We start from the raw sequence: 20,494 nt of genomic DNA on the forward strand, positions 1-20,494 counted from the left end.
ATCCTGGAGGATGGGACACTGTGTGACAGCCTGGAAGTATGTGCCAAAAGCCATGTTCTTCCCACCATCAGCTTCCTGTTGTGAACCCTTCTTCAAGCTAAGACCCAAGTGAAAACTGAGGGTGTAGCATTGAGGGAAACATCTCAGCTGGTGACTAGGAGAGGAAAGGATAGGAGAGGCTTAGTGTATCTTAATGACATAACCCAACACAAAGAACTCCAACCCTTCTACCCTAAGCCATTAGCTTAATTAACTACATATATCAACACATTTGCTTTCCAGTATATAGTATTTATTTACTGTGCTTTGTTTTGTGTTGCTCAAAGGTCAAGCTACATACAGTGGCAGAAGACCTATGAATCCCTCTCAGATATGGTAGTGCCTCGCTCCACCAAGTAAGTGAAGTTCCAAATTAAGCTCCCTGTTTGTTCCAGAGATCCCTGCTATATTTCAGCCAAATTGCTGGGTCCTGGAAGGAATCACTTATCTAATGCATAGGCTCCACATTAACATATTTTCAATTGAAACTACAAATCACTCTGTTGAAGGGAAGTGCAGATGAAAGAAAAGAAAAAAATCATTTTATTACAATTAGGTTGTTGTTCCTTTTTCAAGTAATCTAGTTCTTTCTACTTTCAACCATTGCCTTTGCTTTTTTGTGTAAAACAGACAATTTGCTACAATAATCAAGGCATAATTCAAACATACGCAATCACATACAACTTTATGGAAACTACTTTGCAAGAAGATCAAACACTAAATTTGCATTTTAATTGCTTCTTACTGTATAATAGAATAATTCAGCATACTATCATTTGCATTAGCAAATGCCATATTAACTTATCCTTTCACCCTAAATATTCCACTGCTCAGCTCACACAGACCACGAGGTTCAATCCAGGGCACAAAAGCTGACAGTGCTATGACCTGAACTGGAAGAAGTGGAAGCAAGCTGTTTGCTACTGCCTGTCTCAAAAACACAAGTGCATGGAAAGGTGGGGGAACACTACCAGGAAACACAGACAAATCAGACAGGCAGAATGTGTGTACTACAGTGGGTTCAGGAACTTAACTCATTGAGTTTTACATTGGAGATAGTGTGGCCAGTGCTAGTAAAGTCTTTGTTCCCTGTTTCAGCCACAACAGTTTTCAAAAAGCAGGGTGGTGTTCAGTATCATAAATGAAAATAAAGAGAACTGCGAAAGAGGAAGGTGAGGAAGGTAAAGGCGTGAGGGATTTGCCATGACAAATCACAGCAGTGGATTTCTCTCCCACAGAATGATTGCTGAGGATGCAGAGGGAGGACTCTTCACCGTGACCCTATTTAGAAAAGTGATGGATGACTTCAAGGCTAAAGCCAGGGAGAACAGGTAAGTAACTGACTGCTAGTCAGGGCAGGCTAGTGAGACATAATGAGGATAAGGTGAAGCTTATTCTGTGTGCAGTATGCTAAATCCATCACTGAGTTTTATGACTTCTTGACTGCTTGGGATGCTGCTGGCCCTAAGCCACTGACAAGGTAGGGTGGGAAGGAGCTGTGGCAGCAGAATCAATGATCCTGTTCCTAAAGCACCAAACTACAGATCCTGGAATTGTCCTTCCTGGTCTCACGCTACTGATAGCAGGAAGCTGGCTTTCTAGGAGTGACTTTAACTCCCACCCTCCACATACTTTAGCTTGTTAAATGGCTACAACTTTCTGTACCTGTTTCTCCAGAGGCAAAAGAAATGAGTGTGCATTTTGCCTGGACTACAGTTTGTGAGAGCAAATGTCATTCAATTGTAGGTTCATGGTTCGAGAATTTTATTATGATGAGAAGGAGCTGAAATGTGAAAAGGAAGAGCTGATGAAATTAGCTTCTGATAAGAAACAACAATATGTAAGTAGCCCCTCAAGCTGATGGCCTACATAAATGCAGCCTTTGCTACCAGCATGCCTAAGCATCTCTCACTCAGAAATGGCTTTATGGTTCCAACAGTCTCCTGTGAGCTCCATTTAGCCCATAAAACTGAGGCATGGGATAAATAACATGATTTACCCAAAGTCATTTGAGTTTCTGATAAACTGGGAGTCACTACCAGGTGCCTGGGAACTGTCCCAGCAGCCCATGATGACCTCAGTGGTGTGTTAGTTATAGGGCTGCTTCACTCAGCGAGGGGATCACAGTACTGTTGTGTCTGTTCTCATAGGGCCCATTACTGCGCTGGCTGAAAGTGAACTTCAGTGAAGCATTTGTGGCTTGGATTCATGTGAAAGCCTTGAGAGTTTTTGTTGAATCTGTCCTGAGGTAAGTGAATAAACACACAGTGCAGGCAGAGATTGCTGTGAAAGTCAAAACATACAGTTCTCTTCCTGGTGCAGTTCCTTTGTGGGTGGAACCCTTACACACCTTGTTTTGTGTTGGTCAAGGTGTGTCCCTTGCACACTTTATTCCAGGAGCTCAAGGGAGACAATACAGATGTTCACAAAAAAGGTGACACACAAATTTGATGAAAAAGAGTTCTTTGGGGGCACTCACAGGGAAGTGGAAAACAAAGACACTATTTAGTTGACTTTTGGCTTCAAAAAGAAAATGCTTTCTGATCAGGAGGTAGCATTGTTTCTGCAACCCACCATCAGCTGGCATGCCTGGAGGCTGAGGAGGGAGAAGGGCAGGAGCAGAGAGCTGTGTCCCTTCGCAGCAGATGATCGTGTATGTTGATGTGTTTCAAGGTATGGCCTTCCAGTAAATTTCCAAGCAATGCTGTTGCAGCCAAATAGGAAGTCTGTAAAACGCCTGAGAGATGTCCTAAACGTGGTCTTCAAACACCTGGATGAAGTTGCAGCAGCAAGTATAATGGACGTATGTATTTGAACTGCAAGTGCACATGCTGTAGCTTGCCTCAGCTTAGCCAAATGAAACTTCCACTGCCCAGGGGCTCCAGCATGCATGTCCTCACATCTTGCAGTGCTAGGAGCTAGAAGCCCTGGGTGCAGCTCTAATCCCTGGTGGTTACAGACTGGATTAGGGTAACAGTTAGGCTCAGATTATGATGCAGATGCATAGAGATTGCTTGTATTTTCTGTTGCAGCATCTGATGTTCACAGCTACCAGAACAAAATAGGTCTGCTCAATTATGGCAGTTCCTCTGCATAAAAGGCTTAAAGTCCTTTATAAACATTCAGATCAACACCAGCAAGAAAAATTAATTTGGAGCTAAACGCTAGGACTGTGACACCTCTGTCCCCTGTAAAAGGCTGTCATTCATAAATAACCGAGGCCTTAAGCAAGCAGTACTTGCTTTCACCTTTCCCAGATCTTGAGTGCAGAAACATTTTAGGCTAAAGTAATAAATAAACTAGCAGGCCTTCATAACAGCCTAAAACCAGCAAGCATGATTCCCACTATGCAAAGGGAGGACAAAGAGATGAGTTGCTCTAGAGATGAGTTGCTCTAGAGCTGATGCACACAAAATTGCTACAAGTTCATGACAATGAAGCCCAAATTCTCAATGCTAGTTATGTTAGACAGCCTGAAACAAGCAAAGACCAGATTCCAGTGACGAATGTAGGAGAGGAGCACAAAAGCAATCCCCTGTAGCTTCGAACTGCGCAACAGTTTGTTTACTGCCACTAAAGTCATATTATTTCCTTTTCCAGCCTGGCATGGACATCCCTGGCTTACAACTGAGTAACCAAGAATACTATCCTTATGTCTATTTCAAGATTGACCTCAGTCTTCTTGACTGCAGTTAAAGAAAAATTGCTCAAGCTTCATCTATTAATTCTCAAGACTCTAATGTTATAGTAAAACGATCTTTAGCTGCTGAAAGTCAAATTAAAATGCAGATGCTGTAGCAGGATGATCTTCCTACCAATAATTTTTACAGTGACTTCAATATAAATATTCCTTATTCATAGTTTTACAAAAAAATATTTCAGAGGCAGGAGGTACTATGGTAGTATTTATTTTTTTTGGTAAATTACAAAGATGGAGTATCTACAGGACTTGAAATAAAACAATTTAAAAAGTATGGTGGCTAATGGGTCTACTAAGTATATACAGTCCTGTTTTTCTAACAAAAAAATACCCAAACAGAAAAAGTAGAAAGCATCAGAGAAAAGTCCAAAGTTCTTTTAATTTAACAAAAAAAATGCCAAAAGTTTAAGAGGAAAGATCCTCAAAAATGCTGAGGAGCTTACTGTAGTATGACTTATAGTCCCAAGTACTCATGAGTCTAGTTTTTGCAAAGATAATTCAGTTAAAACAGTTCCATTAGATCTCATCTGCTGGGATGACTTAAGAGTCAGACACATCTCTTGCACCAAATCAGCAAAGTTGCTGCTGGTTCTGACACTGCCTTTCACAGGGATGAGCTACAGGCAATCTCTTACAGACATCTGATGACAAATATCCATATTAGGTTATTTCCTTGAAAGAAGGGGAAACTTTCAGCTCTTTCATTCCTCACTTACAAACAAGCTCATCACATGAGGGTCACTTCACTAGACACCAATATACAAGACATGGAGAGCAATAAAATAATAGTATTTTTATTAAAAAAGCAGCAGTAAACATCCCTATTCCCAGTTCCCCTTCCAAGGAAATAGCAATTTCAGATCAAAACAATGTCAGATGGGAAGTGAAGAAACATTACCCAATTTGCTGGAGACAGCACCAGGGTGGTTTTCTAATAGCACCTGGAAATCCTCATGCCCTAAAATGGGGATTAGCTTCACTACTAATCCAGGGGAACGACCAACAGCTCCCAGCATCTCCCATTGCAGCAGCAACCGCACTTCCATTGTATTAATGATCTTATGAAGTCTGGCACAAAGAAAGAGAAAGCCCCTGAGAAGCAATAAGAAAAGGAAGACTAAAGAGCATTTAAACTAAGATTGTCCATCTAATCAGGCTTTAGGCCAAACTCACTTAGGTCAAGATCTCACAGCAAGGGGGTGGCTTAGGACTCCCGTCTGCACAAGCCTCTCTATTCTACAGTTCATTTTTCAAGAGTCATCCAGAATAGGACAGCCTGTATCATGTGCACCTTTCTTACTCTATACAAGACTAACACTGTGTGTCAAAAAATATTTTATTCTTTAATTGAAACAGAAGCTGACCAGATTCCACCTCCATGAAAAAAAAAAAATTACATTTAACATTGGTTACACTAACAGCCTCCAGTAACACTCAAACAGCACACTATCCACAAAATAAAAACCAAGATGTTCCAAAGAAATATCCATGTTGTCCTCAAAATATTTGTAACACAGAATACAATCAAGTTTACTGGTTATGACAATTCATAGAATTTCTGCAATGTTTTCTTGAGATGCGTACAGTCCACTGCTGCAGTGCATCAAACAGCACAGTTTGTCATGTGCTGTTCCCCACATAAAGGCCACTGGAATATCCGTCTGTTTGTGATCCAGGCTGCAAACTGCTGCGCAAACTCTCCCAAGAAAAAAAGTTTCCTGAAGATCTCACAGCTCATCCTTATCCCAGTCATCCAGATCCACATCACTGAGATCAATGTCATCTTCAACTGGAAGCTGTGAAAAAGGGAAGGTTTTGAGCATGTATTTAGAAGTACTTAATGCCAGGAGATCCCTGACTTAGAAATATTCTTACTTCATCCTGAGAGTGAAGCTCTCTCCCGTCATCTCTTTCGTTCATAAAACAAAGTGCATTAAGCACAGGACAAGTGATCAGAGTTTAGACTGAGGATTGTTTTCTACTAATAAAAATACTCCAGATGAAGGCAATACAAGTAAGCTCTGTAACAAAACTACTACCATATTCTGTGCTTTTATTTGTCTGAAGTAGATCAAAGGACTGCAGTAACTTTGTTTTTTACAGCAATGCTGAACCTTAACAATGTCCACTGAGTCACTGTGTTATTTATTACACAGGCTTTACCTGACGAACTTTCTGACAGTAAGACCTTGGTGTCAAGGTCAGCATACCGCAGAACCAAAGTCTCCACAACACTGGGGTCCTGAATGCATGCACTACCACCTCCCTTACTCAGCACTGCTAATATACTTCTTCCTCAAGGGATTCAATTTTCAGATCACATCCTATCAGCTAGGCAGGAGCATCTGGTCCACAGTCAGACAATCAATTTGGCATTTGGTCTGCTGGCAGGATTTAGATAATGCAAAACCATCAACAAAACTTGCCAAAAGCTTGTAAGAACAAGAATTTTCACATTGACAGTTCTTAGTTACTCTATTCTGTCACTTCTGAACCCAGCAGTTCATCAGCACTTTTAGAAATGGAGCATCTCTTACCTCACCATCTTTGCCATCCCAAGGTTCAACTGAATGAATTTTGGGGAAAGCTCCACCACCCACTGGTGCTGTAGAGCCACGACCAACAGAGAGTTCCCTGAGAAAAAACATGTAAAAGTTAAAGTTCAGAAACTTCTCCAGCCTTCCTCCACCTGGAACAGTGCCTGCTTCAGATAAAAGGAAGTCAACTTTAAGATTTCATCTCTTCAAGCAAATCTGAACTGTCTTTTGGAAGCAAAAACTTTTCAAATTGAGAAGCGGAAAATGACAGAGCCCTTAAAGCAGCATTGAAAATTTACAATTGGATCCAAAGACATCCGTGACCTACACTATTTCATATTTCAGCAGTGTAACAATCATGGATAAGTACAGACATTTAACAGTATGTTGTTTATCACTTAAGGCAACTCCAAGGAGAGCCTACAATTCTATTTGTGGAAGTCACCTGCAACTGTTACTCAAAATTACCAGATATCTTTTTTAGTGAAGACTAAGCCTCCACGGCTTCCAATGGGTACAAGGTAACCAGCCTCTGAGACACTTCATCCTGCCCTTGCTAGTTAGGCTTGCTCAAAAAGCCCAGCATTAAAACCCTGAGGAGCTAATCCCTTTGCATTCTTTCAGAGGCAAATAAGACTGAATTAGCATTCCTCCCTAGGTGGATTCCATAATTTTTGTGCTCTTCACAGTGCCAGTTTCCTTACTTGTAGTCAACGCTGCTGAGACTGCCTATTAGATTACAGAAGCTGCCTACAGCAGCCGAGTTAACAGCCAGCCACACCAACTGTGATTATACTTTCTCTAGGCAGCACAGCTGAGCTGAAGCGTGGAAAGACAATACCAAACCAATTACCCAACAATATAAGCTGTTAAATTGACTGTTGTGTTCTGGAAGTACCATCCACCCTCCCCAGGAGAGGCTTTGCTAAGATGGATTTTATAGACTAAGAGAATTTGCCATGTCTGAGAAAGGCAGATGCTTCTCTAATGTGCATTAATTAGTACAAACTGTCTGGTATTTTTCTCTTCTTGCATCTGAATCCTGAATTTTACTTGATGCCCTAAGAATGTTTATTTTTTGGCACTGAGAAGAAAGTCTGATCACTTGGTAAGATCTTACCTGTCTGATCAACAGGTAAGAGAATATAGCATTGGTTCCACTAATCCAGCAGGAACAGCATTCAGTTAATGTGCTTCTTATGGCAAGGTGGGGAGACGCTGTTGCATTTGCATTTGCTTTTGCAATTCTGTCTGTCCTATGCCATTCTCCAAGCAAAGACATGGAAATAACACTGCTAATGTAAGCTCTCAAAGGCTCTTGCATACTTTATGGCAGCCAGTGCTTTACCTGGAAGCAGAGTTCCAGTGCTGCTGTCAGCTTCTGTCATCCTCGCCATTTCCCTTCCCCATTCCATTCTTCTCAGCACTGGTTCTTGCCCAAGCTATACAAGAGGCAGTTTCAGGGAACTTGTGCTGAGCACTGAGCTATTGAATTTTTGGATGGATTGCTTCAGCAACCCAAATCAGTTTATCAGGTGGCAGGAGAATGGGAGGTAGGAGGGGGAAGACAGGACCAGTCTGAACAAGGAATATAAACAGTAACATACAGAACCTCAACAGTACCCATTTAGATACCCAAACTGGGAACTTGCCAATTACTTATGACTAATCAGAATCCACCATTTGAAGTAAATAGAATTGATTACCAAGTTATTTCCTGAGTTACAGAGAAACAGAATTTTTCAACATCAAAGCCCACTTCTGTCAAAAGTCATGCCAAAACTACCATTTAAGTCTAAACGGCCAACTTAATTTTGTACACCACAAAAAGGTAGTGACTGCTTTATTGCAATCCTCACTGAAATCATTCTAATCATAATTCTCTTAACTGTGCAAGTTTTGTCTGATCCTCGAGAGTCTGATTTTGGCCTAAAGAGTCACAGCCCCAGTTACAGAAAGATTCAAGTCACTGAAAGATTTCATACCTGAGAAACTCGTTAATCCCTTGCTCACTGAATGATCCTTTCAGAAGGGCAAATTTCATCTTGCGAGCATTAACAGCAGCCATTGCTGGATACCCAAAGCCTCCAATCCCCAGAGAGCTCTCAAGATCTGACTGAGCACCTGCTTCTGTCCACAGCCACCTTGAGGAAAAGACAAAACAGAATATTAACAATGAAGATAGGCACTACAATAATTTTCAAGTCACATAAATTCTGCAACCCTGCAGAGTTCAAGCGGGGCTCTGAGCTGCCCTTGACACTGGCAACTGTTACTGATATCAGCAGGGAATAGCAGGGTCCCGATCTTGAACCTTGCACCAGAAGAAAGCCCCTCCTCAGCAGCACGTCTAGGCCAGTCCCATCCTCACAGCCACTGAAAGCTGGATCAGAACAGCCATTGCAGGGAAAGAACTATGTTACTAAAGTGAACAAATTGCTGCACTTTTGCCTGTATTAAGCAAGGTTTAAAATTACTCAAGTCACAGATCCAAACATGACAAAGTCCTGCCTAAATATCACTATAAAGAACTTTTAGCTAAGGACACTCAGTATTTGTTTCTCGCTGGTCAGGTCTCAGTTCCTGCAATGCTTAGCAAGTCTCCTGAGTAACCTCTGGAATCAGCCAATCTCAGCCTTTTCCCCCAGGCTTTCATGCCATTCTGCCCCCTTTCACAGCAGTCTGTGTGACAGAACAGCTCTCACTTTCCAATTAAGTTCCAGAGATCCTCACCTGCACCTGAGAGGAGGTGGCAAAGCCTGATGGCCTGCTTCTTTGACAGCATGAAACTTGTTAATAAACTGTAATTTACCTTTTTTTTCCCCTGAGAATTCAACATTCATACTGGCAGACTCTCCCACCAGCAAAAGACTAAAAGAAACTGCCCTAAAATATTTTAGTATTCAGGACAAGAGTAAAAGTTGCTTAATCTCATTAATGCTTCAATATGTGGCAGGAAATCTGCAGTATATGAGAAAACTGTGGCAGAATTGGAGGTGGATGAAAAGAAAAAAAAATAGCAGGCTATTCTAAAGTTACAGCATTCCCTCCCCCGGTAATTAGTGAAATACCACAGTATGCTACCCTGAACTAGGAACAACTCTGATCTGTAGTTAAACTGCTATTATACAAATTTTAGCCCATTACCTCCACAAATGCTCACATCTTTTCCAAGATAACCAATCTACAATGACACTTACCCCCACATTTTCTTTTTATATTTTTCAGCCATTTTTAACATGACATCCAGGTAAGAATTTCTCCCTGAGGCTCCTGTTAGACAGAATTGGACGAGTTAAAAACCACAACTACATGCTCTAAGTGACAAATTCATACAGAAGTCTGCTTGCTTGTATGTGTACCTGTGTCAAGAATATGAGGCAAGACAGAAATGATGCACAGCTGATGAGCATCACAGGTAGTCTTCAGAACATCCTCACTAATTATCTAGAAGAGAGCAGCAGAAAGTCAATGAGACTTGGTTATTCAGTTGTGACTGCATTTCCCTCCAACAGCCTTATAATAACTCCATCCTACAAGGTAATAAGCATTGAAACAACTTGACACAAAAGTGGATGAGTCTCCCCTACTTCAATGGTCCCGCAGCACAAGAATAATTTACAAAGTAAATCTACAATTCACAAAATCTTCTGTAGAGACTTGTAGCAACAGTAAAGTAAGTGGTACCAAATAAGGCTTACAGAAAGCACAGTAAGATGTCACTTGTTGCTCAAAATCACTGTCCTTGCCCGGGGCTGGGAAGAGCACCCCCAGGACCGTGCAATGCCTGCTGGCACAAGGAGAGCCAGCAGTGAGCAGCTTTTGCTGCATGTGAGATTGTTCAATCAACAGTAACAGCAACACTGGGTTTGTGGGATCTGCCTCAAAAGGAATCGATCCAGTGACCTGTACCAGTGGTCTCCAACCTTTGATTGTGCACCCCACCAGTAAAAAAATTTTTAAGCATGCAGCCCTAGTATCTGTAAATCAATTATATACATATACGCATAAATAAATATGTACTATTATATTAATATTTAAAGCATAATAGACATTTTAGAAGGATGAGAAATATGAACTAAGCATTTAAAAATATCTTTATTAATCCTACAAATGTTTTAGGTTTTTTCCTTTCTGCATCCCAATGGATTGTCTTGTGTGCACCTCACTTTGGAGACAATCACCATTTCAAACGTACCAACAGAAAGTGGAAACCAGAAGTTGCCATACAGGGGATGGGGTTTCTTGGGCAAGCAAAATGGCTTACCATGCACCTCCCAATGGACAGCTTACAAATGACAAAGCCCTGCCCTCTTTTTGTGAGAAAGAGATGGGGCAATGAGCCCAACCTTTTCACTCACTGAAGAGTGGACTCACACACCCTGGCACCATCCTGTCTGTGCCTTCACTGCATCAGTTCTGATCATCTTCCAGTCAGCAACAAATTCATAGTAGAAATAAACATTTAGTTTTCTGTTATTTAAGACTTGTCACCCTTTACTGTCTGGGGCAAAACAGTGCACAAGCACCACACAGGCAGTTTTATTTACAGTTAATATAGTCCTCTTAAAATTGCTGCCAAGAATATGATGGAAAAGCAATTTGAGAAAATAATGTAGAGGTACCTCCAGGAGCTCAGGTGGTGGTGCATTATCAGAAAACAGATCCAGAGCACGAGCAATGATATCAGATCTAGTTCTCCCACCATCATAATCAACAGGATCTTCACCTTTCTGGAAGATTTTAATGGTGGGAAATCCACGAATCTGCAAGACAAGTTTAAGCCATCAGCTCAAATAAACACGAATTGATGGTGGAATTGAATACGGTAGAAATTATCTGCTTGTCCAATGTATTCTAGATTAAGAGCAAGGGAAGAGATTTAAGATTTACATGTATCAAGTCTCACAGCATGTTCTGACTTAACTTGAAGACTTTTGTAGCTTTCTATCTGTGCAACAATTCGAAACAAGGTTAACATACATTGAAACACTGCTTCAGCGTTTGGCTGATGAACCAGCAATGGTTTAATCTCAATTTAGATGCACAAAGCTCGACAGGTTTAAGTATCATAAGGACTATCTTTACTCTTCATATTTATTAGACATTAGTGTCCCAATTTGTCTGTGCGGGGACAGCACTGTGACTACATGGCAACAAGTGGACATTAAACTCCCTCTGCTACACTTCCAGTAAAACTCGCTCAGTGTTCCTCTTTGCTGTCAGCCATGTGCACTTACAGGGAAAATAAGCAGCACGCTGTAAGCTCTGTGGACTGTACTAAAAATTAAAGAGTATCAGTTTACTTTGGGCAAGCAACACATCTGATCTGTGCAGCCAATATTGTCAGAATGATCCCTGCTAACTGGTTCCAAGCTGTACGGGTACATGTGTGGGTTCTGGAGATGCCCAGCCAGCATACAAACAGTCTGAAAAGAGAGACCTCTCACTTTAGATGATAAAGGCATACAAGATCTTATGGAAACAGATGACCTTTTTCATTGGCAACATCCAAATTTATTCTTTTCCTCTCTCCCCAGTTATTTTTATTGTTACTGACATTCAGGAATTAATTATTTGTGGAAAAAAATTGTATGCACCACTTATTTTTAGCAAAAAACTTTTAATAGTACCAGATGAAGAAACAGTTCAGTAAGCATTGAAGAGAAATCTGACTTAATAGAGAGGGAAAGAAAATTGTAACCACTGCAGAGCACACTCACCCCGTATCGCCCTGCCAGCATCTGATTGACTGTTGCATCTACTGCAGCCAGCTTTACTTTTCCTTTTGTTTGTTCCTTCACCTCAGTGGCAGCAGCTGCCCATTCTGGCTCCAGGCTGAAAAACACAGTACAAGTGCTCTAAGCTCTTTGAGAGTTAGCAGAAGTATACCACACTTCAACATTACATAGTGCATTCCACTCAAGGAAATAAAGTCTCTGCAGAGAATGACAAGAGAGTTATTCCAAAGGAGATTAAGGTCCTGCATTAAGGAAATAAAAGGGAGGTATAACTCCTGGATCTTATTTCTAATGATAACTGGGAATTTTACTGCTAAGGAAGAGTGCAGCCAAAACAGCACCAAGGGGCCCTGAGCAAAAGCCCACACATTTTTATTAAAACACCTTACAAAAAACCCCACTTCTGGTGTACCAGAGATGGAAGGTCTCTTTTAGGGGGGCTAAGGATATCAAACAAAACCAAGCACTAATGGGAACTGAATTGTCAAAGAAAAGCCTCATTTACTTTTTGCAGTGCCCACACCACGGGGCATAAAACTCCACCATCCACACATCGTCACTATTGATGACGTTCTTATCGAAGGTATCATCAGTCAGCTCAATCACATCCTTCTTGTCTCCACCTCCACTCTCCCGGCTCTGTAAGAAACAAACAGACCCTCCTGTAAGAGGTAACCAAAGCTGGTTTCCCACATAAGCCACCTCCTGTGTGTCGTGTTGTACCAAATGGTCTTTATTCGAGTAAGATAAACAAGAGGCAGTCTTAGGCATCCGAAACTCTGTCCTGGTTTCCAGGCAAAACAAACATGTGGGAGTGCAATATACACTACAGGGTACAATCCACCCAGGTCTTCTACCTGGCCAACCTGAGGATGCCACAGAGTACTTGCACCATGATTTAGAGACAGCAGTAGGAGCCAGAAGCTTTTCAATTTACCTTCAGGGAAGAAATCCAACAAGCCAACTTCAGAAAAACACTACCATACTAAAAAAACCTATCCATCCAGTTTAGACTAGGACTGGGCAAATGATACCTGAACCACTTGGATAATGGGGCTAACAGGGACCTCAAAGTTCAAAAGGAGATGCACCTGGGGAAAAACAGCCCCATACACCAGTACATGTTGGGGACTGACTAACTGGAGAGCAGCAAGAGAAACCTCAAGGTCCTGGTGGACAAGCTGAATACTAGCCAGAACTGCACTCCTATGGTAAAGGTGGCCAAGAGCCTCTGAGCTGCACTAGGCAGAGAATTGCCAGTAGGTCTGAGGCGGCAATCTTTCCCTTTGCTTAGCACAGTGTGAAACACGTGGAGTGCTGGGTCCAGTTCTGGGTTCCTCGGTAGAAGAGGAATGCACACACTGGAGCAAGTTAAGCAAAGCTGATTAAGGGTATGTGATGAGAGGGTGAAGGAAAGTAAAGAAAACGACAGGCTCTTCTCTGCAAAAGCAAGAGACAAAAGGGCATAAGTTGAAATAGAAGAAATAACATTCTATAATTCTATTAACTTAAATACAAGAGAAAGATTTCTACTGTGAGGATGGTCAAACACTGGAACAGGTTGCCCAGAGACTGCAGTCTGCATGGAGTATTAGATCTAGGAGATACTCACAACTTGATGGGACACAGCCCTGAGCAATCTGCTTAGCTGACCCGGCACTGGGTAGGGGGCTCGAGTAGAAAACCTGCAAAAGTCCCTTTCAACTTCAACTATTCTGTGGTGGAATCAGGGGCACAAGCTCTGACCTCCTGTACAGGACAGTCTCCAGTTGAAAAACAAACACACATTCCCTCAAATACCTGTTTCCCAGAGCTGTATCCTCCACTTCTGCCACTAAGACGTTCTTTCACCAGGGACCGAAGAGCACTTAGAGCAGCTTCAACAATAGCATCACTTGTCCTGCCACCTGCAATGCAGCAAAGTAAGTGATTAAACCACCAAAAGGCCAGTTTAAGGTCAGCTTCTAACTTAATTACAAACAGTACTCCCTCACCCTAATGATTTTTCAGGAAAAGCAGGACTGTGCTATGAGTGATACAGTCCTAGTGGTGGGACATCTGACTTCAGCACAAGAAGCAGGACTGCTTCACCACACGTTTTAGCAACCCAGCTTATCTGATGAGGGGTGACTGTGGCAAGATCCAAATAAATAGGAAGAAAGGAATAATTCTTTGGAACTTCTATCAACCTCCAAAAACTATGAACTGCAGGTGGGACTCTTAGTCCATGCTAAGACATACACAGTTTGGTTAAACCAGTCCCACCCATCTGTCTCTGAGTTACTATAAGCACTAGACAAGGAGGAAATGCCACACAAGACATCATTAACAGCTACCATAATTGCTGTATTCAGGGAAGCTTTTAGGCATGTAACATGTAATACAGCATCACATTTACCCTGATAGTCCTCTGCTTTATGTTTGTTGGCTCCAAATATCTTGATAGTTGGAAACCCTCTGACTCCATACTGTCCACCCAAGGACTGATGTTTATCTGCATCTACTGCACCCACTTTCACTACACCCTGCAGAAACAAAACAAGAAACAGCACCTAAGACAAGACTTCTAAAGTGATTTAACATATTTTACACTCTCTGCTGGGGGCATAGAAGAGGGGGAGGAGATGAAGAGGGAGGGACAGTTAATAGGACTGTTAAGAGAACTGTCACCAGAGGAGAGGTACTTCCCCCCAAAAGCATTAAATTACAGAACATGTAATATATGTCCATTTTTTAATTCAGCCTGACTAACTAAATTTTAAATTCTTTGGGTTTTTATTTAGTTGGGGTTTTTTTTGTTTGGAGATTTGTCTCTTTGGGTTTTTTTTTTTTAGAAGGGGAATATATATTTTACAAAGACAAGAATTCAGCAAATCGCTACAAGACCAAGTTTTTTGTAATTAAAGAAATACTCATCCCCAACAGCTTACAAAGCTGTTTTCAGTTCTGGAAAACAGTAATGGGAATTCACACAGACAGAACTGACTTGCTTCCTCCACAATTTACTGTCTTCTTTTATAAAGGAAAAACCCCAAACCAACCAAACAAAAATCCTGACTTTTTAAGTGCCTGAATGACTACTTCTCTGGCTGGACAAGTATGATTAGAGTGATAAGGGTTTTAAGGACCAAATCCCACCTCCATGTTCCCAAGTCAGATGGCAAACAGCCAAACTCTCTTAAATCCACTGCCATAAGCACATTTGAAAGGTTAAACTTACTTTTAAAGCTGTTGCTGCTTTCTTCCACTCAGGGGTTAGTCTTTGACAATGACCACACCTTTTAGAAAAAAAGAAACAAACAAAAAACAGTAATTGCCATTCAGATCTGACAACTATTTCACAGTCACTCTGCAAACTGTGGGACAATGAAGATTTACTCATAAAGAGAAGAGGCTGTGTCACAACATCACACCATCACGTAGGCTTCAAAAACCTCCACACTGTACAAGTGCATGCGCGCACACACACGTATATGCAAATATCTCAATAGCTACCTGTCCTTCCCAAAACAGAGGCAAATGTGAGCATGAAAATACAGATTTGCACACTAGTCTGCTTGTGGCAAGCTAAAATGGACCTGTGATAAGGCCTAAAAAAATTATTCTAGAGGTAACTTCTTAACTAGCAAGAGTTTGTGGCACAATTCCTGGAGGTGTCTGAGGGAGAAAACGAACAGCATATAATCACATCATCACAAGTCTGCAAGGAGAGGAACTGCCAATTTCCTGTTCTACACTTCATTGCTACTGTTCAGTAAAGCTTCTCATTGCCCATAAACTGCAACACTAGAAGAGGCACAGCAAGCCTTCCCCTAAACCTCTCGGTCCAGACACAGTCAGGCTGTTGCAATGAAAGGCCACTTTCTCCAGAATGTGGAGCTTTGGGATGGCAATATCACAGAGGATTTGTACAAAGATCCTCTTGTACAAGATATATATTCTTTATATCACCAGAATTTAAATGGAAGAGACTCCATGCTCTGGACATGAGTAGGACAGGAGACTAAGAGAGATGCTAAATTAACATGCACAAAGCCAGTATTTTTCAATGGAAAGTGTAAATTCTAAGTGTGAATTCAGATTTGTGCTTTCACATTAGAATTACATTCAGAACCATGCAAGTGAGGGGCCTTTTCCCTTAGCTACTGCACTGTAATCAGTCACTTTTAATACTAATTTCATCAGAAAAACTGAAGTAGTAAAGTGTATAAGATTTTGTTATCAGACCCTGTTTGCCAACTTGAAACAAGTTCCAGCCTTCTTCCCTCATGAGGACATTTAAAACAAGAATCCCAAGTACAGTTATTTTGCTAGTCATGAAGCCACCAAACCAGCAACTGTGCTGCCAACAAGTGAATGAAACCTTGGGCTGATCAGCAGCAGATTCCTGGGCTGCTCCTCTGTGTAAGAGCAAGCAAGTACACAGCTATAATTCTTACCATGGGGCGTAGAACTCCACTAGCCACAGGCTCTCACTCTGAATGACCTCCTTGTTGAAGTTAGTTGGTGTGAGCTCTATCACATCATCACTGGCCGAATACAAACCATTAACTGCCAGGAACAAAGTGCAGCTCACGGTGCCTACAACAAAAAGCAAAGCAATCAGCATTCCTGTTCAACATTTATGATTCTCCTGTTGCCATGGCTAAATCATCTCCCGACGCCCTGCAAATCAGCAGGGGTGGGAAGGGATTCCAGTCTGACCACATATAAAAGGAAGTTAAGCCAAGATATATGCTTTCCCTCCTCACTTCAAACACGATTCCACAGGACCATGTAATATAACCTCTGTGCCTAAATCTAGCTGGAGTTAGGTAACTCCTGCTATGGCTCTCCAGAGCACCTTTCGTCAGAGCTCCTACCCTACCTCCTACTGGTACCACACCACCAGAACTTCTGCAGGGTTCCCCACATAAAAATTCCTAAGCCAATTGCTCACACCTCTTGCACAGCAGGCAATCAAGCACTTTTTTTACAGGATCGCATAATGCAGGACTGTCCCAGCTGGGCTTGGCACAGGTACACTGATTTTAGGATGAGCACTTGATGGACTGGTAGCGTAATGAGTTCCTTCATTCTTGCTCATGAGGACCTTAGTCTACCATGGATTTCTCTCTATTGTATGACAGGTGAATCTCTCTGGTTAACAACTCAAGCACTCTGAGAATACTAAAATATGACATGAAAAGATACATGGAAATTGCTTTCTCTTATGACTTCGTACTTCTGATCATTTTTGGAACTTATTATTGCTTGAGACTTTGTACATAAAATCTTGTAATCCTTCCTTCTACCAAGTCAGAGAGATTGAGAGATGATTTGATGAGGAATGACAAGCATCTTTGCAACAAAATCAACCCAGCAAAAGACTTCTCTTAGTCCACTAAAGACTGGGGGGAGTAAGAGCCCAGACACCCAAGTTAGAACCAGACAAAAAATAGCTTTGCTGCAAGTGGTTAATAACTTGTATGGGAAGCTACATATTATCTCATAAGACTGAATGTGAGAGGAAGACACTGCTCAGTGATGCAGAAACTCTACAGCACATGGTACACAGACTGCACAGCATCACCCACAGTTTATCAGCCCCACTCAAGAAGAGCCAGTTCCATCACCTCTATTCAGCAGCTGAGAGAAGCTGACAAAAACAACATCTTCCAGGTTACTCAAGCAGAGATCAGGACTGAATTGCCACACTACAACCCACTGCGCCACTATCCTTTCCTTATGGTTTCTCCTAGCACAAGGACCCAACCCTTTTCTTTTGGGGTGAGCATTATCGGTTTCCAGCACTAGATTTACATGTAGATTGGCTCTGTTCCTTCAGTATACCCATACACAAACAGCACTTCATCAGCACTGATCAACTGACTTCCAAGGCGATCAGTGGCTGTCACAGCATTGTACGGTGACTACAGTAGCAGCTGCTGCTGGGAAAGAGTAAGAAAACAAGCTCCCTGAATGTTACAGTCACTCTCGAGAGCAAAAACCTTCTCTAGATGGAATGAGATCATTAAATTGAAATCAGTGTATTTTGGTATCACCTTTTAGGGAATCCCTGGCACAATACATTCAGAAGACTGAATCGCTCAGCCATTACTGTCCCTTCAAACAGAGAAGCTCTAGCTTATGCGAAAACAGTTGCTAAAGAGAACTCACAAAAGAAAGCACATGGTGAAATGCACCTAGTCACGTATCGCTGTATTTTTTTAAACTATGACTCATGAATGTTTCACTATAGAAAGGAAAGTTATGCCACCAGTTCAAGGTTTGATTCATCTTTAGTAAAGAAAAAGATCATTTTCCTACAAGCATCTAAGCCAGAAAAATTCAAGTCTGTCCTTGTTATTAAGGCAAAAAGTAACAGATAATCTGATTTCAAATGTTGTTTTCTAATGCTGGCAAATCACACAGACGTGAGTGTTATTAAACCAACTAAGGTAGCTCCATACTGATATTACTCGTCTTCACTGAACATCAAAGTTGCAGCTCTGAAGATCCGTGAAAAAAAGCTTTTGTCACGGGATGATGGTGATTATTCTGTGAACTTCCTCCTTCAACTACCTCCTCCTCCAGCAGCGCTCGGCGTGCCGGAGCTCACAAATCCCTGCACACGTGCGCCCGGCGAGACACGGCCTCGGGCAGCGCTCCCGGCACCTTCCGCGAGGGGCTCGAGTGGGAATCGTTTACCGATTCCCCCGGCACACAAGATGCGGCAGCAGGGGCAGGGGAACACCAGATCCTCACAGGCACCTCCGTCTGCCTTCGGTCAGCGCTCTCTCGCTGCCCCTTTCAGCACCAGACCCCAGGGCAGGGCAGTCAGGTAGGCAAAACACCGCCGCTTACTCAAATCAAAGCGGGTTTTTTATTTATCAGAATGAGAAATAACCACCGTTTTATTTATATTTTTTTGTTGCTGGGATCTTTAGGCCTTTAGGATGTTTAGTATCTCCCCGTCTGCGCTCCGATAACGTACCGAGCAACCCCCACCCCCTCGGCACAGAGGCCACCATGTCAACTAGACCACGGCACTGAGTGCCACGTCCAGTCTTTCCTTAAACATCTCCAGGGAGGGTGACTCCCCCACCTCACTAGGCAGCTCGTTCCAACATCTAATCAGCCCTTCTGTGAAGAATTTCTTCCTAATTGCCAATCTAAACCTCCCCTGCCACAGCTTAAAATTGTGTCCTCTTGTCCCGCCGCTCGTTGCCTGGGAGAACAGGCCGATCCCCCCTTGGCTGCAGGCTTCTTTCAGGAGGCTCCCCGTTCCGCCCGTGACCCGCACGGCCCCGGGCCCCGCTCCCCCCACCGCAACGGAGGCCGTGAAGCTGGGGAGAAAGAAGCCACATCCCGCCGTGCTTCTCCGTGTCCCGCCGCCCCCTCAGGCCGTTCCCCGGCCCCTCACGGCTCTTACCCCACCACAGCCGGCCCGCGCCGCGCGCCCCCATGGCTGCCCCGCACTCTCAGCTGCCGCCGCCGCCGCCGCCGCCGAGGCCCGCGCGCCCGCCCCTCCTCCGCCGCGCGCCCCGCCCCTCCTTCTCCACGCGCCCCGCCGTGTCCGCCGTCCATTGGCCACGCCGCCGCTCGCGCAGCGCCGCAGCCAATGGAGGGCGGCCGCGTCAGCCGCTGCGGCGCGCGGGGGCCGCGGGAGGCTCTGAGGGGCGGAGGAGGAGGGCGGTGGGGTCAGGGCTGGGCGGGGTTGGAGCTAAGCCGGGGTCTTAGGGCCTGCAGAGTGTGGATGTCTGCCTGAGGTGTGAGGGGGGAGCCTTGGTGTCCTGAGGAAAAAAGTCTCGGCGTGCTTGTAGCAGTTTCCTAGAGTCTCTCCCTGGCCAGAGTGCCCCAGCCCCTACGCCTCAGCGCTGAGGGGTGATCGGGCCTGGGCCGAAGCCCGCACAGGCCTTTAGGGAGAAGGAAGGCAGGCCAGGGGTTTGTCCTGTTCGGTTCCCGAGCTTTGCTACTGCCTCTGAGTGCAAACATAAGCCTCAAGGGCGGTCTACATGGTCTCACTGCGAAAATCAAGGCAGGCATCTATATTTGAAAAAAAATTTCCAGTTGCAAGCTCCCCTGTAAAAGTAAAAATTAGCTCAACTGGGACTGCTGCAGACTGAGGAAATGCAAACAGGGGGAGGGAACGGCTGGTGCATCCTGATATAAGCGCCGTGAAACCCTGAGTAACCTGCTTGCATCCGACAGAGGCTTGGAAAGTTTGGGTCCACCAGCACAGCATGTATATGGCTATTGTGTATGAAAAACCAGCATCCCAGTTCAAAAGCTCTGAAAATAGCTGCCTCGAAAAGCTGGTAGTACATGCGCCCCTCTCACCCGCAATGGTTGCACACTGAAGGTGGGCACTAGAGCTTGGTGGGCAAAGATCCAGGCAGGCTTTTGCAGAGCTAGGAGTACACGATTAGGTGAGCTGTGAATTTTTAAGTGTAGCAGTAGTAGCTGGACTTCATGTATCATTGAACTAGAATTTT

At 43.3% G+C, this 20,494-nt stretch overlaps 2 protein-coding genes across 4 annotated transcripts in view; one reads left to right on the top strand and one right to left on the bottom strand.

Annotated features, from left to right (window-relative positions):
- ATP6V1C2 (ATPase H+ transporting V1 subunit C2) overlaps nt 1–4,010 on the top strand; it is an 18,299-nt gene extending 14,289 nt beyond the window's left edge. For all 3 annotated transcript variants that reach the window (XM_032682076.1, XM_032682074.1, XM_032682075.1), the window contains 6 exons: nt 327–395; nt 1,278–1,370; nt 1,786–1,879; nt 2,190–2,287; nt 2,713–2,842; nt 3,640–4,010. In XM_032682076.1, coding sequence (XP_032537967.1) covers nt 327–395; nt 1,278–1,370; nt 1,786–1,879; nt 2,190–2,287; nt 2,713–2,842; nt 3,640–3,735 — 580 coding nt within the window. In that variant the 3' untranslated portion in view covers nt 3,736–4,010. The remainder of the gene's footprint in view (nt 1–326; nt 396–1,277; nt 1,371–1,785; nt 1,880–2,189; nt 2,288–2,712; nt 2,843–3,639) is intronic.
- PDIA6 (protein disulfide isomerase family A member 6) lies at nt 3,932–19,516 on the bottom strand. The gene is made up of 13 exons (XM_032682073.1): nt 19,432–19,516; nt 16,457–16,598; nt 15,238–15,295; nt 14,416–14,542; nt 13,818–13,924; nt 12,523–12,656; nt 12,000–12,114; nt 10,902–11,042; nt 9,639–9,723; nt 9,477–9,549; nt 8,262–8,420; nt 6,277–6,373; nt 3,932–5,535 (listed from the first exon to the last, which is right to left on the bottom strand). The coding sequence occupies exons 1-13, from the start codon at nt 19,463–19,465 to the stop codon at nt 5,467–5,469; spliced, it is 1,341 nt and encodes a 446-aa protein (XP_032537964.1). The 5' UTR covers nt 19,466–19,516; the 3' UTR covers nt 3,932–5,466.
- Between the last annotated feature and the right edge of the window lie 978 nt (nt 19,517–20,494).

The sequence above is a fragment of the Chiroxiphia lanceolata genome, chromosome 3 (genome assembly GCF_009829145.1).
Source record: "Chiroxiphia lanceolata isolate bChiLan1 chromosome 3, bChiLan1.pri, whole genome shotgun sequence".
Classification (NCBI taxonomy): Eukaryota; Metazoa; Chordata; class Aves; order Passeriformes; family Pipridae; genus Chiroxiphia; species Chiroxiphia lanceolata.

What these genes read in the sequence shown, in the direction of transcription:
- PDIA6 (XM_032682073.1), bottom strand. Translation starts at nt 19,465, where the DNA reads ATGGGGGCGCGCGGCGCGGGCCGGCTGTGGTGGG. An exon ending in AAGCAGCAACAGCTTTAAAA is followed by an intron (nt 14,543 to 15,237) that starts GTAAGTTTAACC and finishes TTGTTTCTGCAG; the next exon opens with GGTGTAGTGAAAGTGGGTGC. An exon ending in TATAAAAAGAAAATGTGGGG is followed by an intron (nt 8,421 to 9,476) that starts GTAAGTGTCATT and finishes CTTTTCCTCAAG; the next exon opens with GTGGCTGTGGACAGAAGCAG.